This window comes from Mesoplodon mirus (genome assembly GCF_964341445.2).
Source record: "Mesoplodon mirus genome assembly, chromosome: 13".
NCBI lineage: Eukaryota > Metazoa > Chordata > Mammalia > Artiodactyla > Ziphiidae > Mesoplodon > Mesoplodon mirus.
Window position 1 is genome coordinate 18,441,769 of NC_138989.1, and position 13,575 is coordinate 18,455,343.

Below are 13,575 nucleotides of genomic sequence, written 5' to 3' on the forward strand. Positions count from 1 at the left end.
CAATGGTAAACTGTCACTCAAGATATGATTTTTACCTTCGGTGTTGTATCGTCAGTTTCCAAGGTGGAAGATGTTGGCCATGAGTGTCTTCCTTAGGCTTGTTTTCTAGATGTCATTTAAATACGTTTCATATATATATCAAAATAAAAAGATTTATGCATATATTTACATATTCCAAAATATTTTTATAAAAAGATATGTATATTTTTATATATTCCAAAAATATATAAACATATATGTATCTTTTATTTATATATATACAGACAGGCACACCTCAGAGATGTTGCAGGTTTGGTTCCAGACCTCTACTGTAAAGCAAATGTTGTAATAAAGTGGATATAGCAATAAACGTCACATGGATTTTTTGGTTTCTCAGTCCATGTAAAAGTTATGTTTACACTATACTGTAGTCTGTTAAGTGTGCAATAGCATTAATGTTTTTTTAAAATGTACACACCTTAATTTAAAAATCCTTTATTGCTAGAAAATGCTAACCATCATCTAACACGCAGGGTTGCCAGAAACCTTAGGTTTGTTATAAAAAAAAAAGAAAAGCAATATCCGTTAAGTGCAGTAAAACGAGATCTGCCTGTATGTCTTTTTATTTTGAAATAGTTTAGGACACACCAGATACGAGATAGCATAGGCAGGTCCTATATACCCATCACCCAGCTTCCCCCATGACAGTATAACCATTGGACGTGATCAAAACTGGAACATTGACGTTGACACAATACTGTTAACTCGGTACAGACCTCGCTCGGATTTTTCCAGTTTCTCATGCCCTCCTAGGCCTCGTTTGGTTGTGTGAACGGCTGCAATGTCTCAGGAGTGACCAAGCTCAGAAGAGCCACAGACATTCCTCTTGAAGCAAGAACCAGAACATTCCACTTCTGCTGTCTTTACAACACTCTTCTTTGCTAACCCCATTCTTTCTGGTTAGGAGGCCGAGGTCAGGCACCCTGAAGGAAGGCTTGTGTCACGCTGTTTGGCCTCTAATCAGGTTGCCAGTGGCCAAGCTTAGCTTCCATTGGTGCCCAGCGGGTCCCTGGGCTGTCCCCACTGTGGGAGGTGGGGCACGTGGCCCTGGGGAATGCAGGAGGGATCCTGTCTCCACAGGTGACCTGCCGAGCCCTTGGGATCGGGGCCTACCTGGTGAGGCTGGGCCAGCGAGTGATCCAGGTGGAGAATTCCCACATCATCCTGACAGGGGCAATGGCTCTCAACAAGGTGACCTTGAAGGGGCCACTGGGGAGTGGACATGTAGGGGCGGGGTGGGGGAGGGGTCATTTTAACTTTCCCAGTGTCCCCGATGGGGGATTTTTCTCAACATGAAACCAGTTTCATGCCTACTGATGTAAGAGCTGTTTTTCCATTTTGCCGTTATATGGGCCTCTTATGAGCCCCCAAAAATATGTATATATATTAGGCTCTTCTGGTGGAACTAACTCTGTATTACTGTAATTTAAATTTTTAAATATTTTTGAAATGTTAAAAATTATTAAAATGGCATTACACATTGCAGAAAATTGGAAAAAGAGCCCCCCAAAAAGTAATTTTGCTCCTTCTATAATTTTGGTGTATTTTCCTCTCGTCTTATATCTTAACATGGTTAGACTCCTAGTAAGTGCAGTTTCATTCAACTTTTTTCACTGTATTAAAATGTTTTCCACATTGCTGTAAAGCCTCCATAACATAATATCTGCTAAAATCCCACTGAGGATCTCAAAGTCTGGCCCCTGAACTGGCAGCATCACCTGGGATCACATGAAAATGCAAATTCTCAGGCCACACTGCAGACCTGCTGCATCAGAAATGTTAGGTAGGGTTTTGCTTTGGAGTTGACTAGAGTAATCAGCTGGCTCACTGGTTCTCAAATTGTGCTACATATTGGAATTTTCTGGAAGTTAAAAAAGAAAATACCAAAGATTCTGATGTAATCGGTCTGGGTACAGCCGGGGCATCGGGACTTTTGGAAGCTCCCAGATGATTCTAACATGCAGCCAGGGTTGAGGACCACCGAGGGAGATGACTTCCGAACAGGTGGAAGGGCCCCGGGCCAGGCAGAACCTTGCTAACCCTGCCATGTCAAAGCAGGTCCTGGGCAGAGAGGTTTACACATCCAACAACCAGCTGGGCGGCGTGCAGATCATGCATTACAATGGTGTCTCCCATGTCACCGTGCCAGATGACTTCGAGGGTGTTTGTACCATCCTGGAGTGGCTGTCCTATATGCCAAAGGTACAGTATCCCCCCCTGTACCTAAGAGCCTGGAAGACTCTGTTGTCAAGTTCATTTGCCAGGTGGTGTGGGGAGCAGGGAGCACTGAAGATGTGGCTGGGTTTCATTTTTCTTTATTCCTCCCTCCTTCCCTCTCTGATACCAAGCCCTGTACTTGCTGTTCTTTGCTTTTTTTTTATGCCATTGTAAGGATGCTCTCTGTCAATCCTTTAGAAAGAGGTGGCAATTTCAATGTGGATGGACATGTGTTAAATGTGGAATGATGTATTTAATGAATTTAAAAACAAAATAGAGTTCTTACAACTCCTACACCAAGACCAAGATTTAAGAGTCATCACTAATATTTACTGAGCACTTACTAAAGTCATTATGTGAAGCCCTTTATCTTCATAATGTTGTTAAATCCTCACAACAGCCCTATGGGAGAGCTGCTGTTATTATTACCACTTTACAGATAAGGAAATTGAGATTTAAAGAAATGCAGTACCTTGTCCAAGGTAATATGGCCAGTAAGTGAGTGGAAACAAGCCTCTAAAATGCACATGCCATCCTGTATGACAATTACTAGCAAACGAATTACCCTGAGATAATACAGCTAGAATTTTACACACAAGGTGCTTTGAATTTTAATGTCAAACATCAGCAACTTTAATATTTATTTTTAACTCTTTGTTTGTTAATCCCACAACTCAGAAAGTTAATTGCTAAATATCCTCTTTATACCCAGGGAAATAGTTTATACTTAATTTACCAAAAAAATCACCTCTGTACTATTTCCGTGTCATTGTAAATTCTCTGAGGGAATAGTCGATGGTTGGGGCCTGAACAAACAGAATAAAAGGCTGTTCTCTAACAACAACAAAAAAAAGGTGGCGTTTCCTCTCATCAAAAGAGGTAACATTGGACAACAGAGAATCCTCAAGCTTTGCAGTCAGGCTCGATTTGATTCTTGGCTTCCTCCTCCGTAGTCATGAGACCTCAAGACCATCTCTTAATCTTTTTGAGCCTCGGTTTCCTCATCTGTGAAATGGGAATAACAATAGCACCCACCCCAGGGTGTTATCATGATGGTTAAGTGACATGATGTGTAGAGCCCGGCGTTTACTAGGCCCCTCACCAAATGCTACTCATAAATGTGATGATGAGCTATTTGGGGTTGGGCTTCTGTCATGTAACCAGGCATCACCACCAGAGGAAGAGAGGAGGGCATAGAGCAGACTGCAGATGTTATTGACAAGCACAGAGGACTAAGTTGGAGACCTGGCTTTCTTTTCTAGGATAATCGCAGCCCAGTCCCAATCATCACACCCACTGACCCCATCGACAGAGAGATTGAATTCCAACCATCTCGCTCACCCTATGACCCCCGGTGGTTGCTTGCAGGAAGGCCTCACCCAAGTAAGTCCTAAAGGGCTTTGCCTGAGACCTGGGTCTTGGGGTTTCTTTTCTGAGCCTGGGATAAAGGAACGTGTCGGTAGAAGCACTGTTACTTGGTCAGATATCCCAGAGGGATATACCTGAGATCGAATGCCAAGGGGGTGGAGGAATGGAGATTTTTCTCTAAGCTTTTCCTGAGCTATTGACCAAGAAGGGGTGGAAAGAGCCTCCGGTTTCTGGAGCTGATGGATGGGGGTGCAGGGTAGCAGAGGTCATGGCCTCCCTCCCCAAAGTTCCCCAAATGCGGTTACATAGGTGGAAGCTCTGGTGCTGTGACATCAGGGTTTCAAAGAGAAGAATGCTTCTCTCTCTCCCTCTCTCTTTCTTTCTTTTTCTATTTGGCTAAACCTAATAAGGTAATTCTCCATGAGTTTACTCAGGACGAGCAACTTAGCCTCTTCTGTGCCCACGTTTGCAGATTCACGTGGATAGATGTGCACACACATGTTCAAACACACCCGTGTGCACCCACATGCTTTCACACACACAATTCTTTCTCTCTCGCTTTCTCTCTCTCTCTCTCTCTCTCTCTCTCTTTCTCTGAAAGGGACACGTAGGCCTCCTGGAAGTATTTGATTACATTCGGAGCAACCAGAACAGGAAAGCTGAGCCACCCCCGTTACCACAATCCCGAGTCTAGAATTTCACACGCTGTCCCCTTTAGAACTTGGCCTCCCCATCCAGCTTTGTGGGGCAGGGGACGTGCTGCCAGGAGCGTGCCAGGCCCTGCCAGCAAAAGAAGCCCCGTGCCCTGCTTCTCCCTCTGCCATTTCTCTTGGGCTTTCTCGCCTGCGAGCACTGGCTTTGTCTTGATTTTTAAAAACTGCCTGATATATTACTGACAGTTTTCTCCAGCTAGTCGGGCCAGCCCCCAGGCAGACACTGAGGTTGGGCTGCTTTGTTCCGAGAAGCCCAACCTCCCACTCCTGCAACTTGAGATCTCTCATGCTACCTGGCACCGCGTGTCCAAACTGCAGTCATTTACACCGTGGTGTGGATTCCTGGCACCACGTCCTCTCCAGGCTGCAATTGACATCATCATATTCATTCTCTGTCTCTGTCTCTGTCTCTCTCTCTCTCTCTCTCTGTCTCTGTCTCTCTAAAATTGAACACTTTCTTCCCAGTTAAATGATTTTGAAGCTGCAGCCACCATGTCAGGGATGAGTTTTGGGGGGCAGGTGGTCCCTTCTTGAAATCCTACCTTCCGAAGGCATCCATCAGCTCCCTTTGCCTCTTGGGAAGAAAAGGCAGAGACTGTGATTAGGGTCTCCTTGTGTTTGGCCTTGACAGGAGTTGATGTATATAGTTGGATGTTCTATATGGATGGAATTCCTGACTTGCTGTATTTTTTGCAGCCCTGGTTGGGTGTGTTGGGGGGCGGGGGAAGGGTCAGTATCTGTGTAGTTTTCCAGGAAAAAAGGTATTTGGGCTGTCAAGGTCAGGCTGTCCTTAGAGAGCCGGGAGAGAAGTCTGCCCCTCCAGGCGGATGCTGGGGGCCCTTATCAACCCAGCCCCTGGCCCGGGCTTCTGCGCTTCTGCCCACAGCCCTGAAGGGATCCTGGCAGAGTGGATTCTTCGACCAGGGCAGTTTCAAGGAAATCATGGTGCCCTGGGCCCAGACCGTGGTGACGGGACGAGCAAGGTAACCCTGAGGATGGGGCGGGCAGCACACACCTGGCCTCCCCAGGTATTGGGACTCCCAGGTACAAAGCCAGGGATTCTTTCCTCGTAGGTGGCCCCAAGGGACACTTACTTCCTGGCCCCAGGATTTTCTGAAAGAAAAACCAGTGGGGGGCAGGGGGGGATGGTTTTCTGGATGATGAACTTCTTCATAAAGTCTGGATTTGTCTGTGGCTTTAGAAGGCATCTCAGCCAACCTCTTGCTGGGGGCCAGCACCCTTGCCCCTTGTGTCTGCCCCTGGGGCAGGGCTCCCTAGCCAGGGGGGGCCATGGACCCCTTTGGGAATCAGAAGGTGGTACTCCCCCCGGAAACTGCACAGACAGTCAGAACTGTGAATCCCCATTTCAGGAGGGCCACAGGCAGGAACCCCTGTCGTAGACCATAGCTGGCAGAAGGCTTAAATGCTTGAATGCTTTGAAAGCTGAGCCTCTCATTCCTCAGTGGTGTAGCCCTTATCTTTTTGGATCACTCCAGCTGCCCCAAAGTTCCTCTTTATATGGAGCCCAAAGCAGCATCCTCATAATTTACCACTCAGATTCCTGACACGATGTAGTTGCTTCAAGTCCAGGTTCTGGAGTTGGACCTGAGCTCTGTCATTCACCCTCTCTGGGCCTTTACATCCTCATCTGTAAAATGGGGGTAATAATTCGACACCTCCCCCACCCCGAAGGATTGTTGCGATGATTAGAAGAGATGACATATGTTAGGCACTTAAATATAAACAAGGAGTTCCCTGGAGGTCGAGTGGTTAGGACTCCACGCTTCCACTGCAGGGGGCGCAGGTTTGCTCCCTGGTCAGGGAACTAAGATCCCACATGCCGCACAATGCAGCCAAAAAATTAAAAAATAAAACATAAATAGATAAAAAGCTTTTAAAAAACTCATAACCGCTCCACAGGTGGCAGCAGCTACCATCACTGTCATTATTGTTATTATTTACCTCCCTGCAATAACTGTGAAAACACTAAGCCTAGTATTGGACGTTAGCTGCTTCTCTGTGTTGTTTTTTTTTAATATGTTTTTTAAACATGAGATGAAATCACTCCTCCCTCCATAAGGAAGCTCTTTATTTGAAGACTGCTGTCCCCAAACCTGCCTCATACAAGTGTTGGGAGTGTAGATGAGAGTAATTAAGTGCTGCATGTGGCTGGGGGCAGCCAGTGGTAAGCGGTGATAGATACTGATGCCACGGACTCCCCACGACTGAAGCTCCTTCAGGCTCAGCATCCCTCAGCCCTTTTCCAGATATGACGTGGTGTCTGGACCCACGCTGTCCACCGTGGTAGCTGCTGGCCACACGTGACAGTTCAAATTCAGATGAGTTACAGTGAAAGAGCGTGACACACATTCAGTTCCTCCGCCATCCCTGCCGCATTCCAAATGCAGTGGTCACGTGCAGCTCACGGCTGCCACACTGGTCAGGCAGATAGAGAACGTGGCCATCATCATGGAAAGTTCTAGTGGACAGTGCTGCTCCCGTCCCTGCACTGGCCTGGCCCTTCCCACAAGCGTGGCTGCTGTTGCCCCAACAAGGGCACCCAAAGGACCTTGCCTTGCCAGCCTGCTAGTTAGTTTGTGAGGCTTTTCACTGCTTTGGGGCTGCTGCTTTGCCTTCCGGTAGAATAACCTGCCAGACTGAAAACAGCACTCTCTTCTGTATGCCCTCGTCCCGGCCACCCAGGACCCAGCCCATATGCCCGTAGAATATCACATGTAGAATATCAGCTCGGGCTGGCTGGACTCACCGGTCCCCGAATCTGCCTGGGATGCTGCCCAGCGCCCCAGTTCCCTTGTGCTCCACCTTGCAGGCTGGGGGGGATCCCCGTCGGAGTGATCGCTGCAGAGACACGGACAGTGGAGTTGGCTGTGCCCGCAGATCCTGCCAACCTGGATTCCGAGGCCAAGGTTAGGGGCCAGGGAGTTGGGGCTGCTATTTTCGTGTTTTTTTTTTTTTTTTTTAATTGAAGTGTAGTTTACTTACATTATCATATTCATTTCAGGTGTACAGCACAGTGATTCAGCATTTTTACAGATTATGCTCCATTAAAAGTTATTACAAGATAATGCCTATAGTTCCCTGTGCTATACAATAGATCCTTGTTGCTTATCTATTTTATACATTGCAGTTTGTATCTCTTAATCCCATACCCCTAATATGCCCCTCCCGCCTTCCCTTTCACCTTCGGTAACCACTAGTTTGTTTTCTATCTGTGAGCCCGTTTCTGTTTTGCGTATATGTTCATCTGTATTATTTTTTAGATTCTACATATAAGTGGTATCATCCTGTGTTTGTCTTTCTCTCTCTGACTTATTTCACTAAGTATAATATTCTCTAGGTCTATCCACATTGCTGCAAATGTCAGAATTTCATTCTTTTTAATGGTTGAATAGTATTCCATTGTATATATATACCACATCTTCTTTATCCATTCATCTGTTGATGGGCACTTGGGTTCCTTCCATGTCTTGGCTATTGTAAATAGTGCTGCTATGAACATTGGGGTGTGTGTATCTTTTCAAATTAGTGTTTTTGTTTTCTTTGGATGTATACCCAGGAGTAGAAGTGCCAGATGGTATGGTAGTTCTATTTTTAGCTTTTTGAGAAACCTCCTTACTGTTTTCCAGAGTAGCTGCACCAATTAACATTCCCACCAGCATTGTACGAGGGTTCCCTTTCGTCCACATCCTCACCAACATTTGTTATTGTAGACTTTTTGATGATAGCCATTCTGACGGGTGTGAGGTGACATCTCATGGTAGTTTCGCTGGGGCTGCTGTTCTGGCTGGCTCAGCTGACAAGAGTGGGTCCTAGGTGGTCACACGTCTGTCTTTCCAGCTCAGAGACTCAGGGGAGTCCCTGGCCCTGGGGGGGCCGCAGCACTCTCTGTGGGATGCATCGTGCTCTGCACTGTCTTCCTCAGAGGATGACGGGTCCCTAGGAATCCCTCCCACCTCCAGCCCCCATCGCTGTTGCTATTTCTAGGGTGGGCCACACCGCATACTGGGAGGAGTTCAGAAGTCAGAGGGCAGGTCCTCGGACCCCACTCAGTGGCCTCTACTAGCTTGGCGCCTGTCAGTGGGCAACAGGAACCTCCCTGGGCTGCAGCGTGAGGGCCACGTGTCTGAGGGTTACAGACGAGCTGTGGGCCTTCCCCATGAGCCCTGGCTCCAGTCTTGGTGCCAACTTGGATCAGACTGCCCGTCCTCTGGGGTGAAGTGTGGGCGGCCGTCCCGTGTTCCGGGGCTGCCCTTGCACAGAGGAATCGGACCCAGGCCACTCTGTGTTCCAGATAATCCAGCAGGCAGGCCAGGTGTGGTTCCCAGACTCGGCCTACAAGACAGCCCAGGCCATCCAGGATTTCAACCGGGAGAAGTTGCCCCTCATGATCTTTGCCAACTGGAGGGGGTTCTCCGGTGGCATGAAAGGTAAAGTGGCCTTCCTTGTGGGTGCCCTGAAGCCTCGGGACAGCCCCCTCGGGGTCCCGTCATCACTTTAGCTCAGCTCCCCCAACCCTGAGCCATTCAGGTAACGCCGCCCGTTTTACAGTTGAGGAACTGAGGGTGCCTGGTGTGACTTGCTAGAGGTCACGGTCACACCAGGAGTGGCAGGGGAGGCAGGGGCGGCCCCGGGAAGCTGCCCAGTGACCTGGGCTGTCACCTCCCCACTTGGTAAGATGGGGAGAAGGCGCCTGCCCTCCTCAGGGGGCTGCTGTGAGCATCAGTGGACCTGACAGTCACGCAAGTGCTTTTTAAGCCACCAAGCGCATTTCAAGATACAGTGACTATCAGTGGGATGTTGAGGAAAGAGCCGGACGGGGGCCGGTGGACCTGGTCTGAATCCTTGCTGGGTGGGTGACTGCTCTGAGCCGCAGTTTCCCTCCTCTATGAGGGGAGTAAGAATAGGACCAACTCAAGGGCCAAGGTGAGGACTCGCTGAGCCCATCACTGGCACGCGGTGTTTACTCTCAGTGTGATTATGGTGGATTTTGTTATGGTGCTGTTGCTACCATGTAGGGTGCCTGGTACTGGATGGATGCCTCTTGGTAGAAAATAAGGACCATCTGCCTGTGGACAGGAGGGAAGGGCCTGTGTTATTGTGGGGGAGGGTTCTGTTCTGGGAATAGTGTGACAGGCCAGGTGCATCTCAGAGTCAGAGCTGGAAGGAATCTTAGAAATCGTTCTGTGCCTCCTTTTCCAGGTGCGGACACTGAGGCCCAGGAAGGGAGGGGGACCTGTCCAAGGTCCCGTGGGCACTTAGGGAGCAATCTGTGCCTGGGCCGGTTCCTGCCTCTCGGCCCAGTGAGAGTCTTTCCGTAGCACTGTACAGCCTCCCAGCTGACCACACTCTCCCAGAACCCCCAGGACAGTGAAGACTGGGGCCTGCAGCCACCTCACCGGGTGGCTGCCTTGCTTTTCAGACATGTACGACCAGGTGCTGAAGTTTGGAGCCTACATCGTGGATGGCCTCCGGAAGTACAAACAACCTATCCTGATCTACATCCCACCCTGCGCGGAGCTCCGGGGAGGCTCCTGGGCGGTCATGGACACCTCCATCAACCCACTGTGCATAGAAGTATACGCGGACAAAGAGAGCAGGTGGGTGCGCCACCCCCAACCCACCTTAGCCTTTTCTTGTTCTCACTCCCAGTCCTTAGGCCTCATCACCTTTGAGCCACTGGCTTGAGGATCGCAGGGGTGTTCTGAGTTTCTGAAGGGACAGGGAGCCTCCAGTTTTACCAACCTGAAACTAGCATCCAGTGTGCGACTGGATTGTCTCAGTAGAATTAGTGGCTGGAGCCCAGAAGTGGTGGAGGAATTGTTGTCTCTTCTTTCATCACTTATACTCACCTGCTTCCCAAGGAAGTTTGCAATCAAATTCAGAAAGACCCAAAGCCTCTGAGCTTCCTGGCAGCCAGGATGAAAAGGGAAAAATGACCAGTCATCTAGTTCTTACTAGACTCTGAGTCTCTCCCAAAGCTCTCCTGTAGAGACTGGGTTTTTTTCAGTTTTATAACCCAGGGCCCAGTACAGTGCCTGACTCCTAGTGGGTGCTTGGGAAATACTGGCCAAATGACTAAATGAATACTGGCATGAGAGGATACCAGTTCTTCAAGGGAGAGAAACCTTCTTGGCACTTTTTTTTTTTTTTTTAATCAGGAATTCATCCCAGGAACTCTTACAGAAAGGATAATGACAATAATACTTGCAACTCAGTGTTTGAGTGCCTTCAAAATGAAGACTATGCCAAATGCTGTGTAGACTCTAAAGGCTTCAACAGTAGTTCTGCCCAAAATATAGATAGGCACCTTCTTCCTGTGTCTATTCCCTTATTCATTCCCTAATCCAATGAATATTTATTGGGTACCTCCTATGTCTCAGGTAGTGGGTTAGGCATTGTGACATGGTGCAAATGAGCCAAACCTGCCCTGCTTTCAGTGGTCCTAGACCTTCAGGGAAGGCTGCTGAGATCACCCTCCAGGAAGACCCAGGACGAGAACAGCCTTGAATGGGGTCATCATTAACTTTTCACTCTGGCCACCAGGAAGCTCAGAGCTACATATAGTATTGTTCAGGGTTTCCAAGCTATCAAAAGAAAAAGGGGCAGGGGGATGGCTTCCCTGGTGGCGCAGTGGTTGAGTGTCCACCTGCCGATGCAGGGGACACAGGTTCGTGCCCCGGTCCGGGAGGATCCCACATGCCGCGGAGCGGCTGGGCCTGTGAGCCATGGCCACTGAGCCTGTGCGTCTGGAGCCTGTGCTCCGCAACAGGAGAGGCCACAACAGTGAGAGGCCTGTGTACCGCAAAAAAAAAAAAAAAGCAAAGGGGGCGGGGGAGACTGAGGGGTGAGCGAGAGAGTTGGGAATGAGAGGGTCGCTCATACCTTGGATCCCTCAGTGTACCTTTGTGTGCTTTAAGGAGATCAGAAACAGTACCCTGGCCCTAGGAGAGCAGAGATTAGGAAGGCCAGAAAGGACTGTGGGTGAAGAGCTCGAGGCTTATGTTGTTCTGGAGAAAGTTATACACTCTTGGAGCTGAAAGGGCCTTCCAGAGTTCAGAATAGTCCATTCCATTTTTTACTTTTTGGCCTCACCATGAGGCATGTGAGATCTTAGTTCCCCGACCAGGAATCAAACCCGCGCCCCCTGCAGTGAAAGCACGGAGCGTGAACCGCTGGACCGCCAGGGAAGTCCCAGAACACTTTATTTTAAAAGCTGGTTTAGTTCTTCATTCTATGGATGTAGAAGCAGATGACCAGAGAGGGGAAGTGACTTGCCCGAGGTCACACAGTGAGTCAATGAAAGAGCAGAGGACTGACACCAGATTTCCTGGCTGTCTTGCCTCCCCACTGCCGTGTCCTCTGGCTGTCACTTGCTGGGGGACACCTCATATACCAACCCCCCTGCTGCTGTTTTTTTCAGAGCGAGTGTTCTGGAGCCAGAGGGAACAGTGGAGATTAAGTACCGGAAGAAAGATCTGTTAAAGACCATGAGAAGAATCGACCCAGTTTACAAGAAGCTTGTGGAACAGCTAGGTGAGTGGGTCTGAAATGAATCACTTCTCAGAGGTCAAGAGAGGCTCAGCCAACTCATTGCTGGAGGTTTCTGGTATGTTAAAAATAGTGAAGACATACCAAAACACAGCAACAAAAATTATGAGATATTTTAAATGTTCACATACAGTGTATCAACTCCTTTAACATTAAAAAATACACACTATGCCTTAGTAAATGTATTTCTTGGCACACACAAGATAAAATAATTGAAGTATTTCGAGCCAATAAGAAACATTAGAATTTTGGTAGCAAAATTACCCTTTAGAATTTTTCCATCAGACATATTTTTGTTTGAGTGACAGCTTTGTTTCACTTGTAACTTTAGATGTAATTCTCTTTAAAAGTCCATGTTAGGTGTCAATGTCTTTATAACTGATCTGTGTCATCATAAATACACAGGATTTATGATGATGGTGATGACAGGTGTATGATTTCTTTGATTTGGTATCAGGGTAATGCTGATATCACAGGGCGAGTTGAGAAGTGTTTCCTCCTATTTTCTGAGTTTTAATTGGCACTATGTCTTTAAATCTTTGATAGCAGGTTTCTAACTACAAATTCAACTTCTTTATTATATATAGGAATGTTCAGTTTAATCTGTTTCCTCTTAGGTGAGCTTTCATAGTTTGTATATTTCAAGGAATTTGTCTGTTTCATCTAAATTATCGAATTGGCATAGACTTGTTTATAATATTCCCGTATTAGATTTTACCATATATATTAAAAATGGTAACTGATAGGGTCCTGTAAGCACAGTGGGCCTGATAGAAGGGGATAAATTTGAAGTTGCATGTTGAATGCTGTCTTGCAACCCTGGGTGCATTTTTGAGACTGCACAAGAGACTTGACTTCTGGGCATTATCAGAGTTAAAGCTGAGGCCTGTCTTGCACGCCCTGGTTCTTGCCCTCGCCTGCAGGAAGGTCTGAGCTCTCCGACAAGCACCGCAAGGAGCTGGAGGGCCAGCTGAAGGCCCGGGAGGACCTGCTGCTGCCCATCTACCACCAGGTGGCGGTGCAGTTCGCCGACCTCCACGACAAGCCCAGCAGGATGTTGGAGAAGGGTGCCATCTGTGTAAGAGCCTGCGGTTCTAGGGTCGGCATGAATGGCCCATCCTAAGGTCACCTGGTTTCCAACACACAGAGGATATTTGGGCTCAGGGCTTTGGGATGACCTGGGGAGCTTTAAAACAAAAACATCCTAGTGCCTAGGTGGCTCTCCAGACCAATTAAATCAGAATATAGGTGGTGGGAGTGGGGAGAAGCCAGGCATCAGTATTTTTTTTTTCAGATCCCCAAGAGATTCCAATAGGTAGCCAAGTTTGGGAACCACCAGTCTAACCTCTGTGTGTGTTTAGAACTGCTGGTCCAGGTTCGGGAACCATTGTTCCCACCCTGCATTCACCCACCACTGACCGTCACAACCCCAGCCTATTGCCCTGTCCCCACGAGGACATCCCCAGTCCTGCTCCCCCTGCGTCCCGTGCTCCTTCCTACCTCGCCTAAGCCCTCCGTACCTCTGGTGAGCCCGTGTTCTGTGTCTGGAGGTGGACGTGGGCTCCAGGTTTGTTCCCCAGGAGATGCAGCCTAGAGACCTGGCAGTGTCCTGCCTCTGCCGCCTCCCCAAGCCTCAGTTTCCTGGCCTGTAAAATGGGAATGGTCCCAG

At 48.3% G+C, this 13,575-nt stretch overlaps 1 protein-coding gene across 2 annotated transcripts in view; it reads left to right on the forward strand.

The window, feature by feature from the left end:
* ACACB (acetyl-CoA carboxylase beta) overlaps positions 1-13,575 on the forward strand; it is a 121,667-nt gene that overhangs the window by 106,108 nt on the left and 1,984 nt on the right. For both annotated transcript variants that reach the window (XM_082640282.1, XM_082640283.1), the window contains 9 exons: positions 1,120-1,230; positions 2,098-2,241; positions 3,519-3,639; positions 5,224-5,320; positions 7,168-7,264; positions 8,650-8,785; positions 9,778-9,955; positions 11,779-11,891; positions 12,830-12,984. In XM_082640282.1, coding sequence (XP_082496408.1) covers positions 1,120-1,230; positions 2,098-2,241; positions 3,519-3,639; positions 5,224-5,320; positions 7,168-7,264; positions 8,650-8,785; positions 9,778-9,955; positions 11,779-11,891; positions 12,830-12,984 — 1,152 coding nt within the window. The remainder of the gene's footprint in view (positions 1-1,119; positions 1,231-2,097; positions 2,242-3,518; positions 3,640-5,223; positions 5,321-7,167; positions 7,265-8,649; positions 8,786-9,777; positions 9,956-11,778; positions 11,892-12,829; positions 12,985-13,575) is intronic.